General features: G+C 41.3%; 1 protein-coding gene across 1 annotated transcript; it reads right to left on the bottom strand.

The window, feature by feature from the left end:
- Positions 1 to 158: 158 nt before the first annotated feature.
- On the bottom strand, positions 159 to 14,186 carry STOM (stomatin). Its single transcript, XM_086764224.1, has 7 exons — positions 14,088 to 14,186; positions 8,978 to 9,081; positions 8,013 to 8,085; positions 7,056 to 7,138; positions 4,139 to 4,342; positions 3,635 to 3,769; positions 159 to 1,801 (listed from the first exon to the last, which is right to left on the bottom strand). Exons 1-7 carry the CDS (start codon positions 14,134 to 14,136, stop codon positions 1,607 to 1,609), a joined length of 843 nt encoding a protein of 280 aa, XP_086620350.1. The 5' UTR covers positions 14,137 to 14,186; the 3' UTR covers positions 159 to 1,606.
- Positions 14,187 to 20,775: the final 6,589 nt, after the last annotated feature.

Below are 20,775 nucleotides of genomic sequence, written 5' to 3'. Positions count from 1 at the left end.
GATTCACCTCAGGTTATGCAGTTGCTCTTGTTTCCTACTTAAAGAGCATGAGCACAGTCATCCTAATTATTACAGCTCTGTAACCATATTTCTTCCCCCTCTCCCAGCAAAAAGTCAAGCTCAGCTTACATTAACTGAAGTACTGACAAACACATGCAGACTGGTATAACTACTTTTATGATGGAGAAGGAAAAAAAAAATTCACAGGAAAGACGCAGAAAAGAAACAGTGCAAATTGGCTCAAGCCCCAACAGCACTTGAGCATCTTCTCGTAACAGTGACAAAGGCACAGCGTATCAAGGCACAGGTAAACAGATCCTGGTGTTAGTAAAAGTAATACCTGTAAATACAGAACTGATTGTAGCAGAAAGGTGATAAAAAACAGGTTATGAACTTCATGCTGGCCAGTGTGAGAAGGGCACTTAAATCATTCATCTTGGCTTTTCATTTTCATTGCCACCTCACCATAATTAAAGACCAGCTGCCAAACTCAGTGATGGTGGAAGCCTGAAGAGCCTCCCCCTCCCAAGGAAACTCTAATTCTTCTCATTTTCATCTGTAATTAGTTACTAAACAGGTACAAAATATGAATATAGTTTAACAGACTTACAGCTCAAGACTACATGAACTGAAGGTTACATGCTTTTGGTATTAAGCATAAGCCCTTAGTGCCACAACAAATACTACAGGTCTGCTCAGAAGCAGCATTAACGGGTAAATAACTAATTTGTTAAACAGATACATAAACAGTACAGCATCTTCTGTTAAACATCAGCACCCCCCACTAATTATGAAGCTCTTGCTTCCTAGAGAAGCATGTTTTAGAACTGGATAAGATGCAGGAGTCAATACCCTGGCTTTTTAAAATCAATTCTGAGAGAGACAGATAAAGACAGAGCCAACACCTTTTCAGTGCTTTAAAGCAGCATACATCTATATAGGTACACCACCATAACAGCAGAACAGCCCATCAGTGACTGCAATGTTGTGTCTGTAACTAGGGCATGTTTGTGCCATTTCTGTGTGGCAGAATAGAGAGGGAAAGTTCCACTTCAGTGACATTGGCTAACACCTGTTTTTCATGAATGGGGGGCTATTTTAGGGAATATGAACCCATTTTTGGAAGTACCCAGTATAGTATTCTCACTCCTGTATCAATTTCCATTATGTTTCCACATGACAATCAGATGACTTCATCCCATGCACTCCAAGAGAATACAGTTAGGGCTCTTCCACTTCCCCTGCAGGGCTACAGAGCCATGTGTTAAAAAGAAATGCTTCTTTCTCCAGATGTTGGGTCATCTCACCATCACCACAGATGGCTTTATACACAACTGAAGAGGGGAGGGTACAGATTAAAGGTGTACCATCCAGGTCAGCATGGGTAGATGTTTACTGAAGATCACAATCTGCTTGTACTCATTCTGAGAGGTTTGCAATTTCAAATATTTTGATTTCCATATTCACAAACATTACATATGGTTTAACAAAAGAGGTTCATCAGCAAATCCACTTTGTTAACATCACCAGAAACTACAGGAATTCAGTATTGTAAATATTCCCTGTAGCAAAGCACCCCACCCCAAACTCTCTCCTCCCAATCTACCTAACGATTTGCACCTATGATGCCCTGCAGCATATTTATGGGCAATGGGAAGACGATGGTGGAGTTCTTTTCTGCAGCAATGGTGGTCAAGGTCTGCAAATAACGAAGCTGAAGAGCAGCAGGAGACTCCGTAATAACCATGGATGCCTCTTTCAGGGCCCTGGAAGCATTCATTTCACCCTCAGCTGCAATTACCTGGGGAGCAAAGTGAATGAACCTGAATTCAGTCTGGCACAGTAGAAAGTAGAAAGCTGTAAGATGACTTTAACCTTAAGTCATAGACCAAAGACACTGCTCATCACTCTGATTGAGTGACCTCCCCCTACCATGTTCTTTCACCGCTTCTGCTTTTTCTTTGCTCAGACATAAGCTACTCCTGTCTGCTTTCAAGGCCCTGTGTGCCTGTTCTTCTCCCGCTCAGTATCAGGATGCCAGATCACAAAAGCTGGCACGACATCTTGAAAATGCAATGGGTGCATTTGTTCTATTTTCAAAAATTTCTCTGGTGCTTCTTTCAGCACTGTGTCTCAAAACCAGAAGGCGCTCCCCATGTATATCTGAAGATACTTTTTACTTAAAGCTGCAGTTTTGTCTCTATAAGGACTTGATAGGTGAATGGCATGTTTTTTTACTGGGAAAATACCTTTTTATTCCCTCTTTTACGAGCTCATTAGAGACAGATTTGTGGTCACACCTTTCTTTGCAAGCATGGCCCTTCTGCATTGGGACAATGTAAATATTTTCTGAGTATTTGTAAAGGATGGCTAGATCGGAGGACAGCACTGTTGTAACAGTTAAGTTATTGGTGAGGCAACTTATCCACATGTCAGGGTTCTATTGCAATGGCACAATATTCTTTTTATCAGAATAAATAACAATCACAGAGTAATTAAGCTTGAAAAAGTAGAAGTTAATACTTGGAGCACTAATGTAGGTTTTCCTAGGTACACTACCAATTTTACATTCAAGAATTGCTAGCCCCAAAGTCTAATGAAATTCAGTTTAGCATTTATGTCCCATGAAAATAAATACCAAATTTTATAATTGGAACCTACAGATAGGTTAATGAAACTCCTAATTAATGGCAGATATGAAAATAAGTCATATATATGTGCGTTAAAAGCACTCACACTCGTGTGTGTGTGAGCCAAACATCCTAAGATTAGATGTAATTTTCAAGGCATTAGATGAACTCTAGTAAACCTCCCTTTGCCAAGACAAATTTTTAGTATTTACAAGGCAAGTTCCATTTCCCTGCTGGCAGGCAGCTCAACAGACCGCTAATATCTACCAGAAAGCCTGGTAGATATTCTATCAGCTTAGTCTATCAAAAAAGGCTTTTTTGGACAGCTAGGGTTTTGGTTTTTTAAAACCAGAATCTACAGTTGCATCTATGGAAGTCAAACTAAGTTTTGAAGAGAGGATTAACAAACCACCAGAGACAATAAATTGCAGGGCACAGAACAGTCAGGGAGAAAAGGGAGAAAGCTGACTCGCCTAGTCCTAGAAAAGGACAGCTCTAACTGCCCCAGAGGATTTTTACTCCAGTCTTCAATATTTAGTATCACCTTCTCCTCCCTCAGAGAAGAGTAAGATGTTATGACCAAACTGATCACTGGTCAGCTTAAGGGTGACAAAACTAAGTATGACAGCGGTTTTATTTCTCATACGAAGTAACAAACAGAAAACAAAGGACTTGCCTAAAATCAGGGCTAGTCAGGAAAAAAGCTGGAAGTAAGTTTGGCTTCTAATTCACTGCAAGCTCCAGCTAATAACCTCAAGGTTGTTCTGTTTATAATTTGGTCTTGGAGCGTGCTAAAAAAAAATTGAGATTCTGCTTTTTTAAAGGAAATCTCACCTGCACAAACAGAGCAAGCACCTGGACACCAATGTACAAAAATCCTGCCCTGCGCTCCTGTTTGCTACAACACAACTGGGAGAAAATTTTCATCCTCTACATCCCCACATTTAGTTATTCAGGAAGGAAGAAAAAAAACACACTAAAAATCCAACCCTACATGTTCTCACCTTAGCTCTCGCCTCCCGGGCAGCTTCTGCTTCTGCAGCCATTGCTCTCTGCAGCTGGACAGGTAATTTCACATCCTTGATCTCCACACGCTCCACCTTAATGCCCCAGTCATCTGTGGCCTCGTCAAGTGTGGCCTACGTAAGGCAGAACAATTAAGTTAAGCCACCTACCTGGCTGCAAACAAATGTCCAGATTTGAAGAATGACCAATGAATGGAATGAATCATCTTAGAATTCTTGGACTTTAAGAGCTTTTATATTTATATTATGATTCAATAACTATAAAAGCATAACTGTTGTAAACTAACAAAAAAGCCCCACAGCTTGATTAATATATTGAAGGAAATCTGTGGCATAATTTCCTTCAACAGCGGAGTGCTGCCTAAAGCTCCAAATCACAACCTGGCTTATCAATTACAAGGTAAAATAAATCCTGGTCTTTAAGTTATGCAGGGGATTGCTGCCTAATTAATTGACTGATTGCTTACGTAAAGTTGCTCATACCTGCATGCTGTGTGCTATTTCTTCACGGTCAGAGAGAATCTGAGAAAGGTTTTTGGTCCCCAGAACATTCCTCAAGGTAGTCTGTGCTAAAAGACGGGTGGCTGAGTCAGCATTTGTGATATTCGCTACAGCAAGGGTGGCATTCTGAACTCTGTAGTAAACCACTCCGTCTACGTTAACTGTCACGGAGTCCTTGGTCAAGATCTAAAAAGCAATGAGAAAAGCACATAATAATTAAGCATATATTTATTGAATATCATGATAATTATGTATTTGTTTTACTAGACAAACTCCTGGTTTTCCAGAGTAAAGCAAGTATCTTGAAAACAAAAGGTCTCACACACGTATGCTGCACATGAACATGTCTATGTACAGATTCACAAATCTTCCAGAATAGCTCTGCAAAGCCAAGATTAAATATGGGATTAGAGCACTTGTCATTGAAAAATAAATTCTGCTAGCTTTGCTATCATGTTATTTCTAACTCACTTCTTCAAATTCACAGAGGGATCTGCAATTCATACAAGTGAAAGAAATAGAATCAGAAATAATTTACAGCAAAATACATACGCTCTTTCACCTGGGAAACGTTAACCTGTTACTCTGAAACTAGGACCGTATCATAACCAGGTAGGTCCCCCTCATTGTATTTCAGTGAGGCTGGTAGTAACGGATGTGTAAGAGGCAGAGTGACTGTACAGGAAAGCAAGAGGTGTGGATAATGAAAGACAGAAGCAACAGAAAAGGCTCCAAGAACATCAGCAGTCAAAGTTGTTTTATTTTAATGCAGATATAGCAATATGTGACCATTGCATTCAAAATGGGTTGAAGCGCTCTAGTTAAGAGCGCCCACTGGAAACATTTATGAGAGGCTCATGGGATGTTTCTCTACAGAGAAAAAGGCTAATAATGAGTATCGCTGCAAATGTAGGACACATTACATTTTCACTTGCATTGAAGTTCAGTCACAGGACTATTGATTTAGCAAGACACAACTCTGCAGGTGTGTCAGTTTATAAAACAAGGGCAAAACAGGCAACCCATTTAAAAAGCAGGCAAGGAAAGAGGGAGTGTATTTCAGCTGCACTTTCAAAGAAACATCACAAAGCAGGTGTGACTGTAGCTGAAGGTGGTTCTCAACTACTGCTTATTGCATAACACAGGAATGGCCAGTGCTAGAGACTCCAGCACAGCAGTGGCTGTGTAAGTTACTTTACAAAATTGCAGAAACTTTGTAAAAAGGATGTTAATGTGTAGGAAGGCTTACAGAAACAGAGAGCCATGCCCATGAAATGTTTTAGAAAAAGACTGGAAAGTTTCCCTGAAGTATGTCTTCAAAAATTGGTTTTGCCAATCCCAATGGCCTCATGTATTTCAGCTTCATGTGTGTCAGCCTCACTTCAACATTTAATCAGAAATATCTGTTATTACCTAGCACTTCATTGTCCTTCTTGGAGGCGATTTCTAGACAAGTTGCTGAGGAAACCCAATTCGGGAACATCCTTGAAGCTGCATTCAAGTGATTTACTGAATTTAACACTTGTGTGTTACACAAAAGATGTACTTGCAAAGATAAAGACAGATACTCTTAAGGTTTAGAAGAGGGTACATCAGAAAGAAGCATTAATATTAGTTATAAAGTTAAAAAGAGACTGAAATATGCCGCATGACCATGAGAAGAGGTGTCCTAATTCTAGGTTAGACAATTATTATTATGATGTTATTTGACAAGAGAGAGGGACACGTGAGTTATTGAACCTTCAAGACTTACCTGCTCTGTCCTTCCCCAAACTACCTATTTTAGCAGGCTTTTCATAATAGCATAAGATAACGAATGAGTAGCAGGCACAGAAATCAAGTTCTACAAATAAAAATGTATTTCTGCTTTTACCTACTGAAAACAAACCTAAATCCATAAGCATAATTTAATCAAGCCAAAAGAAAAACTGTAGAACTGATGGCTTCACTAATGGCACATCAGCAGCTGCAAGCACTTTTTGCCTGCCAGTGATTAGGTTTCTACCAATTACCCTTTACGTTGTACCATGACAGTCGCCATTTGTCTAAATCTACAATAACTACGAGCAATAAACCCACTAGCAAATATGACAGGAAACAGATGCACCAGACAGGTTGCATCAAGCATCTCTGCCTTGGAAAATACACCAGATACATGAGGGATACAGTTATTACCATCAACGTGCAATTGTTCACCAAGTTTTTAGAGGGCTAGTTGGTTCTTATTCTTTTGTTATCCATGGAGTTGGCATCACTGAGTTCAGCTAGCTTAATGCTGTGGAGAGATTCTGCTAAAAAATTAAGATGTCCAGGGAAAACGGACTAGAAATAAAAGTAATTGTTCTTTAGGACCTTCAAACTGAAAGACATCAGATGACAGGAGGTGCGGTACACGTTCGTAATGTTCCTGTGCCCAGCAGGAAGTAACGTGTACACAAAAGCCATGTAAGGGAGTGGACCGTTACCCTGAGATGCTGGTAATAGCATTTGATGTATATAATAATTTCATCCCATTATTTTAGCTAGTTTATATATCTAGATAAATTGGCATAGGAAAGATCACTGCCGCTTCTGGAAATCTTCCAAATTTCACAGAAACAATTAGAGGACGGTACACGAAGTCCAGCAGTCTTCATTCCAAACCCCTCCCATTCTAGCTCTTAGGCAGAATTAAATTATCTTATTTCTTCCTTAGAGGACAGCATAATTTGTTTTCCTTCAGGGATCTTATTGAATCACATTACTAAAGGATATATGTCTTCTTCACAATACACTGAACCTGCACAAGAAATCTACATTAAAACTACATGCTACTCAATACTGAGAGAGGGAAAGGAAAAAGAAAGTGCAAAAAATTCTGCAAACACTTCAGCAGATACAAAGACAAGTGCAAACTCACCTCTTGGGGAGGAATATCAAAAGAGATGGTTCTCATATCAACTTTGATGAAGCTGTCTGTGCAGGGCAGGACAAAAAACAAACCTGTAAAAAATCAATTCAAGAAGATGTGAAAATGGGTCATTAAAATAGACAAAACTTGCAACTGAAATAAGCTTAAATCCAGCCACTGTAGCTGTATAGTCCCGTCTTTGTAATGCACTCAGCAGCACGTTCGTTAGCGGCTTTCAAACCAGGATAAGATTTAAAAAAAAAAGTATGCTGAGAAATTTCAATTTATTCAGGTCTAACTTGTTTAGGGGAACATTTGGGAAAAAAAAAAAACCAGAACTGTTAATGGCTACTTTCGAAAGCCTCCCTCATAGTTACATATGAGGCTTAATTCTGGCAAGCAGAAACTATCAACCTCTGTTTGTTCTGATGGATCACTGCAAATCTTCAGCTTTACAGCAACGTGGATGTATTGCAAAACCTGGATGAAAATGAAGGAAGAAGCTATTTCCCCTTTCTGGCACTTTGAGCAGCAACAACAGCTGAAAAGAACATTCTTCCAGATCTCATCAGGAATTCTAATATACACAGGAAACTGCTCAAAACTATCAAATAATTTATTTGCTTCTATTTCTTTTGAAGAACATTGAAGCTTTCAGACCATTAGGGTTTTAACTGACATACTAAACTTCTTTTTTTAAAATGGCACATTTGATGCCATTATTCCTCCCTTCACATTCTGTGCTTTTGATTCTACCCAAAGACCACGCATTAACTAAGGAGATCTGGGTAAGGCTCACAGATAATTAGTTTACTATCTTCTCCATATAAAGTAACATATCCTCTTACTGGAAGTTACAAAATTCTTGAGAAATCCACTTGCCAGTCCAATGCCATGTCTCTGGACAGCTATTATTTTCCAATGACTTAATAAAAACAAATATTCAAAATGCTCTCTGGAACATACCTGGTCCCTTTGCTCCACCTTTTAAGATGCGTCCAAGTCTGAATATGATGGCTCGCTCGTATTCCTTTATGATCTGTAATAAACAGCTGCATGTCACGCAAGAGTTTCCAGAAGCCGTATGATGGATTCCAAACTACGTATACACTAGTCTAAGACAGCCTGGAGTCTCAAACATAACATACATTTCTATTCTGACTGCTGTTGAGAATTTTAGCCTAAACTTTATTGTGAAAAAGCAACTAGGAAAAGGAACAATCAGGACAATACTCCAGAAGGAATATTCTCCAGACTGTGGCACCATCTACCACATCTACGAACAGCAGAAGCAGCAGCATGTCATCTGGGGAGGACCAAGCATGCGAAGCAGCTATCAGGAACATCCTGGCAACAACAAAAACAGCGCAGTATATGTGACCCAGCAGAGATTTCTCCAGCTCTAATTCTGATGTGGTATATTAGCCAAAACAAAGCAGGAGTTATTTCCTCCAGTCTGGAAACATCAAGCTCAAAGCGATCACAGATGACAGTCTCTAAGAATCTGCCACATACGGCCACCTATGTGTACACATTTCAATATTTATATTTACACACATACATATAGAGGGAGAGATCTCCTTAACAAAAATAATTGAAATATCAGTCCTCCAAGAGTAATTATGCGTTCTTGCAATTATTCTGATCTTCCAAACTGGCTTGCATACTAATGACAACTGGGTAGATGCAGTAAAGATGTCAAAGCAAAAATCGTCTTGACTAAATACTGTCACAGTACTTTGTTGTTGTTTGAAGATTAATACACTGAAATGTTGGGGTCTGCTACATACTGTCTGCTATATTTCAAGGCAGAAGCGAGTTACATGAATTGGTGTTTAAAACAAATAAATAAAATGGAGAACAATAATAACCACTAGGAAACATCTACATTGCTTAAGGTTTTAATCCAACTTAGCAGTGAACGATTTTACCTTTATGCACATCCATATTGATATAGGAAATGTAATAATAGTGAAAAAGAGTGAAGTGATCACCAGGATCCATCCACACAAACCAAGGCCAGGATCAGAGTCATCTGCAAGAAAACAGCAGAAACGTTGAGATTTTTAAAACCAAGAGTATCTGTTAAAGAAGGTGCCTACAAGCGGATATTTGTGTTGAATATTCTGCCAGATAAGCCACTGTCAGCACTACTGCTCTGGCCAAACTCATTAGATGTAGGTCAGGAGTCAAATTAAGAGCCAAATTCTGCTTTCATTTTCACCAGTCTCTGGAAGTTGCGCAAGACAGCTGAGGCAGAACGCGGTCCAAGTAACATTTATGCAGAATTAAGTACACTAACATTTAAGTACAGACTCTCAGATGCCTCCCTCTTCTGAGGGAATGACCAACAGGCAGCCGTAGAAATCCTGTTCTTCTATTGTCTAAGGAAATCAGAGCAACGTTTGCTTAATGAGCGAAATGCAAATGCCCCATGGCCGATCGACTCTAGTGATGGGACGTTCAGAATTTGGTTTATGTTCCAGCTGTCACAGGTGCAGATCTAAGAAAGCCACCATTCTCAGAACTGTTTTGTCTTGGAAGTAGGATAAGATGTGGTGCAAGATTAGCTGGACATGAAATAGAGTCTCTACAAAGTGTTTCTTGGCCAAAGACTCCTTATGCTTATAAAAAAAAAAATGACAGTTCTCTGTCAGGACACCTGAATGTATTTCCAGAATCACTGTATAACAAGAGCTAGTGGTTTCAAATACTCCACAGCTAAAAAAAGTAATGCACCATGATGAAATGCTGACATTCTGGGAAGCATTCCTAAAGCTATGGGATGTCTCTTCCCTGCCAGCTGAGACTCCTAACCGGCTGTCAGGAGCCCACTGCCAAGCGGGGATAGCCCAGGGTGAAATCAAGCGCTCACAACCATCACATTCCTACTACGAAGATACCAAAACCCATCTTTCTCACTCCACGCTTGAAAAAGTCAAAAGTACGAAACGCCAGGAAACACCCACAAAGGTTAGAAAAACACAATTCTCACACTTAGACAAAAGAATGTTGCTTTAGGGCCATACTCTATTTTGCTGAGCTGTAAATACCACCCCCCCCCCTTACAGTGCTGCAAATACACAAAGATTATCCCAACTTGATCAATGCCACAGCACTTGAAGGACTGAAGTCTTGTTACCTATTGGATGGCACTCAGCAGCTTGCTTAGAACAGAAATGGATCTAGAGGTTTAAGTTTAGTTCTCTGTGGGATTATATAATGAATTGTTTTCTGTATTCACCAAACACAACTACAATTCAATTTGTACAACAAAACTGGCCGCTTATAAGAAATAAGTCTCCGAGTCTCCACCCTAACAGTTATTTTAAGTAGAACCCATTTTATTATACAGCAAAATCTGTATTTTGAAAAATATCCACTGATTTTAACAACTCCAGATACTTAAGTAAGCATTTTATTGTGCCCACAATTGAATCGGCGTTAGCAGTGTATGCCTTGGAGAAAGAGGCAAGGGAGACAGCTCAGGCATTAGATATTGCTAACCCTGAAAGTGAGTAGTAGCAAATAATACTATATGCTTTGCAAATTTAGATTCACAATATTTGACTAAAGTGACAGATGTCAGCACAATAACTGGGAACCAATATTGAAGTTTCCAGTCCTCCTCTTCACTGACAGTGGGTTTTAGAGCTACTCCTAGCCTTTCAAGTAAGATGGAATACGGAGGTGGTGGAGAATAGCAAGTTTTTCTCTCACGCAGTATCTTGAACTTCATAAAGTTACTTGACTTCTGAAGCCAGCTGGCTATCTTATCTATAATTTGTAGCCCTGTCACATGCTGGTATAATAACCCTCAAGGATGCGTCATATCATGCATAATTTTAAAGTTTCTCTGTGGAAAGTTACCTAAAGATACTCCCTCACAGGTTTATTAATATGTAGTGAAAATACCAGATTAAGGAGTAATTTCCAGGCCTTCTGTGAAAGTCAAGGAAATGCATTACCTACACATGACAGTATTAAACAGCTCTCAGCATTAAGCAACATCTGTAAACTCATTAGTGAAGGGAACATTACCTTTTATTTAGCAACAAGGTATTAGTCAGCCCGGAACCATGAAAAGTATTCACAATCGACACTGATAAGGAGGAAGAATCTCTCTCTTACTGAGTAACTTTTACAAACCCAAAGGAGCTGAGGATCCTGTTTCAGTTCTACTCTACAGTTTAACACCCAGTCTTCACCACCAACCTACCTGCTCTACAGAACTACAGCATGGAAAAAAAAAATTATCCATTTGCTTCCCTGCAGCACATGAACGTACAAGTCACAACTGAAATAACGTAAAATTTCAAGATTGAGTAAGTGCACACTTCATTGAGCAACGATCATTGTCCCATCAGGCGGTATATTTCACAATACAAAAAGCAAGAAAGATCCCGTCTCGTGAAAAACTGTATGAAATACAAGAAACATGCTTGGCATCTGTGGAATGAGCTTGCTTATTGCAATTTTTTTAGCATCTTATTCATGCGACTTGGATAACTTCATCAACGGGCTACTCCTGCCAGATTTCTCAGTCAGGCTCAATGACACTGGATTTTAAATAGCAGCTAGGTCAAGAGCCCTGCCGCGAGACCGACAGAGATGGTGCGGGTACAACACGCAGCCTCGGATGTGCCTCTTGCAGCTATAAAAAATAAAAAGCCTAAAAATAAATCAAAATTATTTCAAAATAAGTAGTATTAGTATTCTAATATCTTATTCAATACAAGTGTTTAATAACCTCTCTTCGCAACTTTCGCTATCATGAATAGCTACGATTTAAAAGCCACTACTGACATAGAAGAGCTGCAAGGCCTCATTAAAAGTCAGTCATGAAGCGGTTCTCCGTGCTGCTGATGCGGCACCAAAAGCAGAAAGTCCATTTTTTAACTTGCAGTAACTCCAGCTACTCAACTTTGGTTCTCTCTTGTTTTCCAAAGTGCCAAACACTGTCACATAGCCCTACAGCATCAGTTCAACCACTTGTGATATTCTGGCTTTTTTATTACCAAGATATTAAAAAAGCACGCTTGGAATTTAATCAGAGGAATCTTATTTGTGGACAGTCTGCAATAGATTACATACCTCTTTAAGAAATAAACCACAAGGAGAAAGAATATAAAGAAAAATAGTAATTGAATCAGCCTTCAATCCCTTTAAGGCTGACTGGAACAGCTGCCATTACTTTATCAGGAAATTATCGCTTGGATCATCAAGCAGTATTAACAATTTATAATAAACATTTAGTGCTGGAGGCTGAGATGAAAGGGGAAGTTCTCATTACTGCCTGAGGTGTGGCACACGCTTCACTTGCGATTTACTGTCTGCGGCAAAGACTACACAACCTGAACAAGCACATGACTGTCAAATAGCAGAAGCGTGCCCGACCCCTGGGTACCATGAGAGGAAGGGACCTTCCCCCGCCGCCGTGCAAACAACCCACCAGATGTACACCAAAATGCATATGGGAGATCAACTGCGTCGAACACGAGGCGACACTGGACAGAGATCTCCACCTTCAGGCTGCTCGGTCAAATCCGGGACAGTCTGAGAATGACTGAAGGGTGTTATTGCATGACAGTTATTCAAGTGTTTGCTAACTGGCAAACAATCAGGAATAATACGGAATACCGCTTTCAATGAGAAGTAAATGTCTTTTCAGATGCTTCTCAAAGCATTTCACACAGGAAATAGCCAAAATTATTGCATGTAATAACCAAAATTATGTCTAATGGCATAGACATATAATGCCAATAAAGTGTCTAGACACTTTATTATGACAAAAATAACTGGCAGCCACCTTTAGCCTCCAAAACAAGGCATCAGAGGTAACTACAGAAGAAACAACCTCTGTAGCACGTAAAGCGAAAGGCTTGCCGAGTCCCGGACAAGGTTAGCATCAGAGTGACCGCTGCTGGGTATTAATAACACCCTCACAGAATGAAATGCAGATCCTCTCCAAGGATACGAGAACTAGCATGTCCTGTTAGGCGCGGGGCCCAAACAGATCTACAGTTATTTATACAGCAACTCGGATTACCCAGCCAAAGCCTTCGTATACAAAGCCATCTTATAAATACATTTCCTGCTCCAGTTGCAAATGACAAGAACGTAAAATAATTAATGACTTTTCTGCAATCTGTTTCTGAACGAGGCCGTGACAGGAAGCGCCCCAGCTTCCAGGGACAGGAGCTGCTGGTTCTGTTATTTTAGTGCATCACCTCCGAAACTTCCGGACACAGGTTACACTCACACCTACGAACCGAAAGGCCAAAACCCAGCAGAAAAACCAAGAAGTAAAAATTAATAGCTATAGCCTCACTGCCCCACTCGAGGAAATATAATGGGCTTTTACCACTTCTTCCAGTCACACCAGTCTAACAGGTGCGAAAAGTGAAAAGCACCAGTGGTGTAAACAACCAGTGCCCAAATTCTTTCTGTTCTCATTTACCGGTGCAGTACCTCGGGGATTACTTCTGTTGACTCTGCTCTTAATTGTCTGTGTAGCCTTCCCCTCAGTGAGCCCCGTTACCGTACGGGAAAACAAACCTCCCTCACAAACCCCTCCCGTTACGCAGCCGGGGCTCTCGGCCGCGCCCTCCCGCCCTCCCGGGCGCGGTTTCTACGGGGATGCGAAGCGGTGCCCGGCGGCGCGGCTGGGCCCCGCCAGCTCCCGGCCCCGTCCCGCGGGGGAAGCGGCGGAGGGACCCGGGGTCGGGGGCCGCTCCGGGGGGGCGGGGGGGGTTTTGGGCGCTGCCGGGGGCTGAGGGAAGCGGGAGGCGAGGCGGAACCGCTCCTCGCTCTTTCCGCGGGATTAACTTCGGTGAAAGATCCGCAAACTTTCCTCAGCGACTAAATAAATTAAAAAAAAAATTATTAAAACCAAAACAGAAAAAAAAAAAAAAACCAAAACCCGGAGAGCGACAGGAAGGCGCCGAGGGCTCGCAGCCCGCCAGCAGCGACCGGCTGAGGGGCCGTGCCCCCGCTGTCCGTCCCTCCCTCCCCGCTCCGCTCCCCCCGTACCGCGGTTACCTTGCGCCCGCCGACTCTTCGGCGCGACCCCCGCCTCGTGGTCCGCCATGGCCGCTGCCGCGCTGCCCTCCCCGCCGCCCAGCCCGAGCGGCTCCGAGCCCCGCGCTCCCGCCCCGCCCCGGGGGTGAGGCCGCGGCGGCTGCCTGCCCCCTCTCCCCTCCCCGCCCCTTCCCGCCGCCACCCGAGGGGGCCAGGCAGCCGCAGGGGGGCCGGGGGGGATCATCCGCTCCTCCCGGACAGCGCTGGGGTGCCAAGGGACGGGCCCCGGAGGGAAAACGGAGCGGTAGTGAGGGCGGGCGGGCTGGGCCGTCGGAGCGCTGGCCGGAGCGGCGCTGGAGGAGGGGGGAGGCTCCGGCCGCGCCCCGGCCTCCTGCGTAGTTTAAGGGAGAGGTGATGGGTGCTGGCGGGTGAGGTGTGGCCTCAGGTAGCGGAACGAACTAGGGGCAGCTTTCAGACTGATAGAGTTTACCCTTTAACCGCTCCATCTGAGGAGTAATAGCCTAACGGACGCCATGTTTCTGTGTTCATGCTGAAGTACGTGTCCAAACTGCGAAGGGAGTTAATCCTGAAGAAGGAAACCTACTTTAAAAAAATTCACCTCAGCTTTTCTTCCTGACCTGTTGCAGAACACCGATGGACAGTTTGGGGCTTTCATCCCTTTTTGAGGACACCAAAGTTGTGATGTCTGTAGCTGTTCCGTAGGGTTCATCCCACAGAAACAAGGTGTGTGTGGAAGCACGTCGTTACACATACAGCCGTTACATACCAGCTGTCATAAAGAGTCACATTTGGAAAAAGTTCCAAGGTCGAGTGGTGTATTAGGCTGGATTAGGAGGACTGTAGATGATTCATGGCTATTCTTTATTCACACACGGGATGTTGGTAATCAATGGGCAGGGAGAGGCACGTGCAAAGTCATGTTTATCGTATTGCTTTGCTGTACTGATCGTGTGTAAGTGCTAGCTTCTTTGTAAAATTAATTGCAACCTATGAACAAAAACCAGTATTGGAGTACTCGAATACACAGAGGTTTATTCTGAGTGCTGATGTTACAGTTCTGTGGTTAGACTCCTTGGAGGATGGATGTTTCTGTCCATTACGTACCAGAGGTGCAGAGTTTTCCATGAGGCAGCATGGTTGATTGAGAAGGACGAGCACATGAGAGGAGACTGAATGCTGAAATGTAGTCCTGTTTTCTTGAAGTCTCCAAGTGATATGAACAGTATCAGTGAAAAACCAACGCTTTTTCCCGGTGAGAATAAGACATCTATCAAACAGTCCTTCTGTTGCTGGCATGAACTCCTGCTACTCCCCTTTTGGTAGTTGATCTCAGACTGATCCAGATCAGCAATATGTGAAACTAACAACTAATCCAGCTGAAGATCCTTGAGTGCTCATCACCTTTTAAAATTCCCTTCTGTCCTTTATCTTCACTTACATGCTTGCGGACAGTTGCTATTAATGGAATTATCAGTGCCAACACCTGCTGTTCTGATATTAGTAATTCCTCCATATTTTTGTTTTCTTCTGTTGTCTACAATTTTGTGTGCGTTTGCCTATATTCTTGCAAAAGTAATCGAAAAACTTTGTAGCCTATGTCTTTCTTTAACTGAGATGCTTCTCTGAATTCATCATGTCTCATTCCATTTCCCTGCCATGCAAACCGTCCATAAGAATGACGGAAGAAAATGCTAAAATGTCCAAAACTGCTGTGTATATTTAACATGGAGGGCTGTTCTTTGAATTATGTAAAAGGAAGAGAGAACCTTTGAGCTGTTCAAATGAGAATCGTTCTTATTCTCATGTAGGCTCAAGTTGTCATCTTCGTACAGCTCTCAAATGCCATGAGGTAGCTTGCAATGCAATATGATATTTGACCATGAGTAATAAATATTATGATGTTATAACTAAATTAGAATTAATGGGATTCCATGAGCTCGTGTCTCATTGTGTGAAAGCAGTTCAGTCCTCATCTAAAGAGACCAAATCCAAAGACAACAATATCACCCGGTTCTTTGCCTTGTTACTTAGAAGATTACTTATTAAGTGCCTTGTGGGATATAGTGTTTTAATTGTTAGTATCTAAGGAAATATTAAGAATATTTCTTTTATGTAAATGATTGAAAAGTCATCAGCTCAAAATTTTTGATGACCATCAATCTGGACTTTTTGTATCGTGTTCCTCATACTGTAGAGGTTCTTCCTGTGTTATGTAAAAATGTCATTAAAATTGGTCATTAAAAAAAAAATAAAATAGTATGTAAGGTGGAATGTGTGTTAAGAGCTGAGCCATATTTTCTTATCTTCCTTTTTAAAACAAAGGCAATGCATTTAGAATAAGACTCTTTTTCTCCTACTTCTTAGATGCGATCAGCCAGTTACCATAAACATAACACACATATGTATGCACATCCTCTAATGGAAGAGGTCAAAGGATGGAGATGACTATCCATGAAAAACAACATCACATTTAACTGCCCATGAGAGCACCTTGTCGGGATAACAACGTATGAAGTGATCAGGTGCATAACCTTGTTCAACCAGGGGATGCCGTGACGCAGACGGGTGGCTGCTCAGAGCACGCGTTGCGTGGTTTTGATCAGAAGGCGTTTACGGTAGAGTGGAACATAACACAGTAGCGTACGTGGAATTGATGCTGATCATATTAAAGGAAAGTTGAGAGTGTCTGCGGTTTTATCTTTCTTTTTTTTGCTGACCTTAGGATCTTCTGGCAGATGGATTGCTTGTGTCTCGACGTTGATTAAGAAGGATGGATGTGTTGGAAATGGGAGGAACAGGTTCTGTGAAAACACAGAGCAGATAAGCTATGAGGGAGCCTCATCACCCTTAGCAAATTTGGCACTAGAAAAATCTAAGCTAGTGCCAATAATAAGATAAGTGCTTTTAAAATTAATATGAAGTGAGCATTTAAAAAAAATGTACCGTGTTGCTTTACCTTATTTCAGCAAAGAAGAGGAAGCACCTATTCATTTGCCCTGTCATTAAAATGAAAAATACACAATTAAGACCTTTATCCTTCATGAAGCTGGCAACCTGACTTCATCTAAAGCTGCAATATCTCAGCAACACGTTGCATACTTCTGTAAAAATTTATGTTGGCGTTTTTCTCCAAGAAGAGAAAGCCTTGTATCTAATTTTAGAAGGGCCCTCATTCCGTTTATTTTACTGTCTTCGGATGTTCGCCAGTGAAGTTGGAGAAAGCCCAGGGCGGTGGTGGGCGGTGGTACTTCTGTGGGTCATTGCTGCCATCTGCTGTTCTCTGTGCACAGGTGATGTCCAGAAAGTTAACCAGCATGGTAAGTCCCCTCTCCTTTCCTTTCAGCTGTGTGGAGTGAGTGACATTATCATGTTATTTAATACAATCGTAGTTTTTCCGTAAATGCTGAAGTTAAGAAAAGCATCAGGCTGAGTAAGAGGTAGGTGTAGTAACTCAGAAGTCCTGTAGCACACACCAGGGAGATGCCTGAAGGGATCGGAGTGAAAAAGTTAAATCAGATGCATTCTGCAGACTGTGAAGGCTCGTGAAATACTGGAAGATTAAGTATGAAAAGAGAAAAACGAAAAATGTCACCTTTACTAAATAATAATATCTAAATGTCTTCTTATTCCCATTTTTGCTTCAATAAATAAAGGAATTAAAGAATTTGATTTTTGTCTGGGTAGAAGAAAACAGTGGACTTAAAAATTGATTTATTAATCTCTAGGCCTTATGAAGAGAAAAATTTCATTGGATTTTGCCTTTATCATTTACATAAGTCAGTTTGATTTCAAATATGGAAGTTCCTCCTCAGCGTTCTCTAGTAAAGCCTGTGTTTATTTGATCTTTCCTGGGATTCTAATGGGCCTGGCAGGCAGTGAATTAGCAGGAGCACTTGTGTGAGGTGTATCAGCCTTGGAAACACCTGTGCTGTTTCTTGTGTGGGCAGCAGCTGCGGCTTTCTGTTATCTCAGAAGGGAAGTAGTCTGCAATCCTATTTATTTATCGTGTGATGTTTATCAATCTGATTTTTTTCCTCAAGTAGAAAAGCTGAGAGTAGTATACAAAGCTGCCATTAGATGTCAGCATGGTATCAACCACAACTAGTGCCAATGAGAGCCTTGTTGGAGGCATGTCTAAATATATTGATTTTTGTCACTTCAGTCTTTCTTTTAAACCCCTTTCTTCTGCTGAAGTAAGCGGTACTCCATAGCGATCATGGAACTGTCTTTGATTCTTAGCTCTGGAAGTTGCTGGACGTGGAATGTTCCGCTTCTGAATCCCGTTTGGAGCTGCTCATCCTATACTGGATTTTATGTGAAACTTCAGTTACACACATGCCATTCTAAGTTCATAAAGCGTCCTCTGTGGTCAGCTTCCCACAGGGATGACCCATGACAGTTTGGTAACGAGATGTGTTCCTGTGTGTCCTGGCTCTGGCTAGGACGGAGTTAATTTTCACCTGAGCTGGGACAACTGGAGCTCGTGACCCCGGTGGCTGGGGCACCCAGCTGGGACAGTTTACTAATTAGCCCACAGCTGGGGTAAGTTACCCAAATTAGCGCAAGGGCTGTTCCTTCCCGTGGGACACCGTGCTCAGTGCATAAGCGAGGAGGGTGCTGCGAGGAGCCTCCTGTTACGCAGGGAGGGACCTGGGCGTTGGAATTTGCTGTGAGGTATTATACTGTATTTGTTTTCCATATCTGTTTGTTTTTTTTTTTTTTCTGTTATCTTTCTTAAATTTCTTTTTTGTTTCATCTCAACCCATGAGTTTTGCTGCACTTTGTTTACCAATTCTCCCTGTTGGGGGGAGTGAGAGAGAGACTGTGTAGCTTGGCCCTGAGTGGGGCTGACCTACGACAGTGTACTTTATTTTATTGTGCTTTTCCCAGCTTATAGTAAATTTTAAGAGACTCTTACAAAGATTGTTTTCTATTGCTGTTTACCATTCAAAGTCTTTAAGTTTGCTAGGAAATGTACTATATTCTTATTATATATGTGTTCAAATATTTTGTTGAATTTTGAATTGGAGCTAGGTCTCTGGAGAACGGTTTTACTTAACATTGTGTGTTTGTAGTAGATCCGTCTATGTGTATTCTAGTTTTATTGTAAAGAACACTGCTTTGAATCAGTTTCTCCTAAAATATCTGAAAGTAATCAAAACCAGAATGCTACTTCAGCAAGCGTTTCCCACGTTATAAAAGTCTGCATTTCATTGAGTTGCCTATTTTTATATCATGGGATTATTTGTTTTCAGTGGAAATAAATATGTATATGTTGGACTCAACAATCCAAAATAGGAATGTTTTAAAATTAGGGTTTTTTTTTAAACAGAATAACTCTCCCACATTACAAGATATGTTGTTCAAAATACCCTTGAGTCTGGGAGGTTAATTATTTTTATGTTGTTTACACTTGCAGAATAAATCTAAAAGGCCAGCCAGAGCAAAGCTTGTCCCGAGGGATGCCTCGGTCCTCGTGGTCGGCGTGCAGGTACTGTACCAGGAAAGAACAAGGGGCTGTGGCAGTCTGTCTGTCTCTCCAGTTGCTGCTGGGGACATTTGAGCTTTGAATCAAATTAGTATGTAAGATAAAATGTATTTTTTTTTTTTTGGACCTATTATCCTTTCATTATTAAAAATGTAAAGAAAATCTGGTTAAATTTTCAGCAAATTATTTTACTGCCAAGCTATCTATGAGCATGACGTGTATTTTAGAAATCTAGTGAATTCTACAAAACTGACTCCTTTAAATCCTGCCATACATCCTGTTAAGGGATACTAGGGTCCACAAATACAAATCAAAGTCAAATTAAGTGATCTTTGCTGATGATATTTGCCTGCAGAGAATATATTGGAAATAATTCTTTTTTTTTTTTCTGAAGTATTTCTTATGGTTCAGAGAGGCAGAGGACTGAGTTTTCATGACTTGTTAGCAGTCTAAGCTTTCCTGTCATGGCCCCGGAGCCAGGTTAGGGTGAGCTGTTGCTCCTCATCCTTTGGCTGGGTGCTGTGGTGAAGGAACCAGCTTTGTTGGCAGTGTGTTGAACATCCCCTTCAGAAGGAACTGTTAGGAAAAAAAAAAAGAAGAAAAAAAAAAAAAAGAGACGTAACAGTGGTAAATTTCCCAGTGCTCTCAGATAGAAAAAGGTTTCACAAGAAGCTATTCCCTCTGCCATTTCATATGCTAGTCACGCGTGCAAAGGTTTTACTTGTCATTTCTGGTCTTACCCAGAATTCATCTCGCTAGCCAGTGCTGCTCTTGGTTTTTCAATATAATTATTTCTTTGCTTCTGTAGGTTTGGCAAAAGAGAGAACTTGTGTGTAAAAAAAAAAAAAAAAAAACAAACAGAAAAAGCCTTAGGTAATTTAAAAAAAAAAAGTAGACCTACTAGAGCAAGTCAAAGTCCTCAAGGTGCCTTAGAGCAGCAATGGAACGTCACTTCACTGTGCAAGAAACCCAGTCTCAGCGAAATCCTCCCGTAGTATGTCACTGAACTTACAAGTGCCTCTCGCACTTGGACAGCCTGGAGGTTTTAGCACTTGTAACTGCTGCATCCCTAGAATTCAGGAGCAGACCTGCATTCCAAGACACTGGCATGCTTGAAAGAGTTAGTTGTGGAATAAGAGATTATATTAATGAAAAAAAAATAGATACTGAAGTGCTGTACGTTTCACTCTATTAGTGTAT

The sequence above is a fragment of the Chlamydotis macqueenii genome, chromosome 20 (assembly GCF_036417535.1).
Source record: "Chlamydotis macqueenii isolate bChlMac1 chromosome 20, bChlMac1.mat, whole genome shotgun sequence".
NCBI lineage: Eukaryota > Metazoa > Chordata > Aves > Otidiformes > Otididae > Chlamydotis > Chlamydotis macqueenii.
Note: the sequence above shows the minus strand (reverse complement) of the source record. Positions and strands in the feature narration are given on the sequence as shown.

Coding starts and splice junctions, on each gene's coding strand:
- STOM (XM_086764224.1), bottom strand. CDS start 14,136: ATGGCGGACCACGAGGCGGGGGTCGCGCCGAAGAGTCGGCGGGCGCAA. Junction 8,086..8,977: donor CAATATGGATGTGCATAAAG/GTAAAATCGTTC, acceptor TGTTTATTACAG/ATCATAAAGGAATACGAGCG. Junction 4,343..7,055: donor TTGATATTCCTCCCCAAGAG/GTGAGTTTGCAC, acceptor ATTGCTTTTTAG/ATCTTGACCAAGGACTCCGT.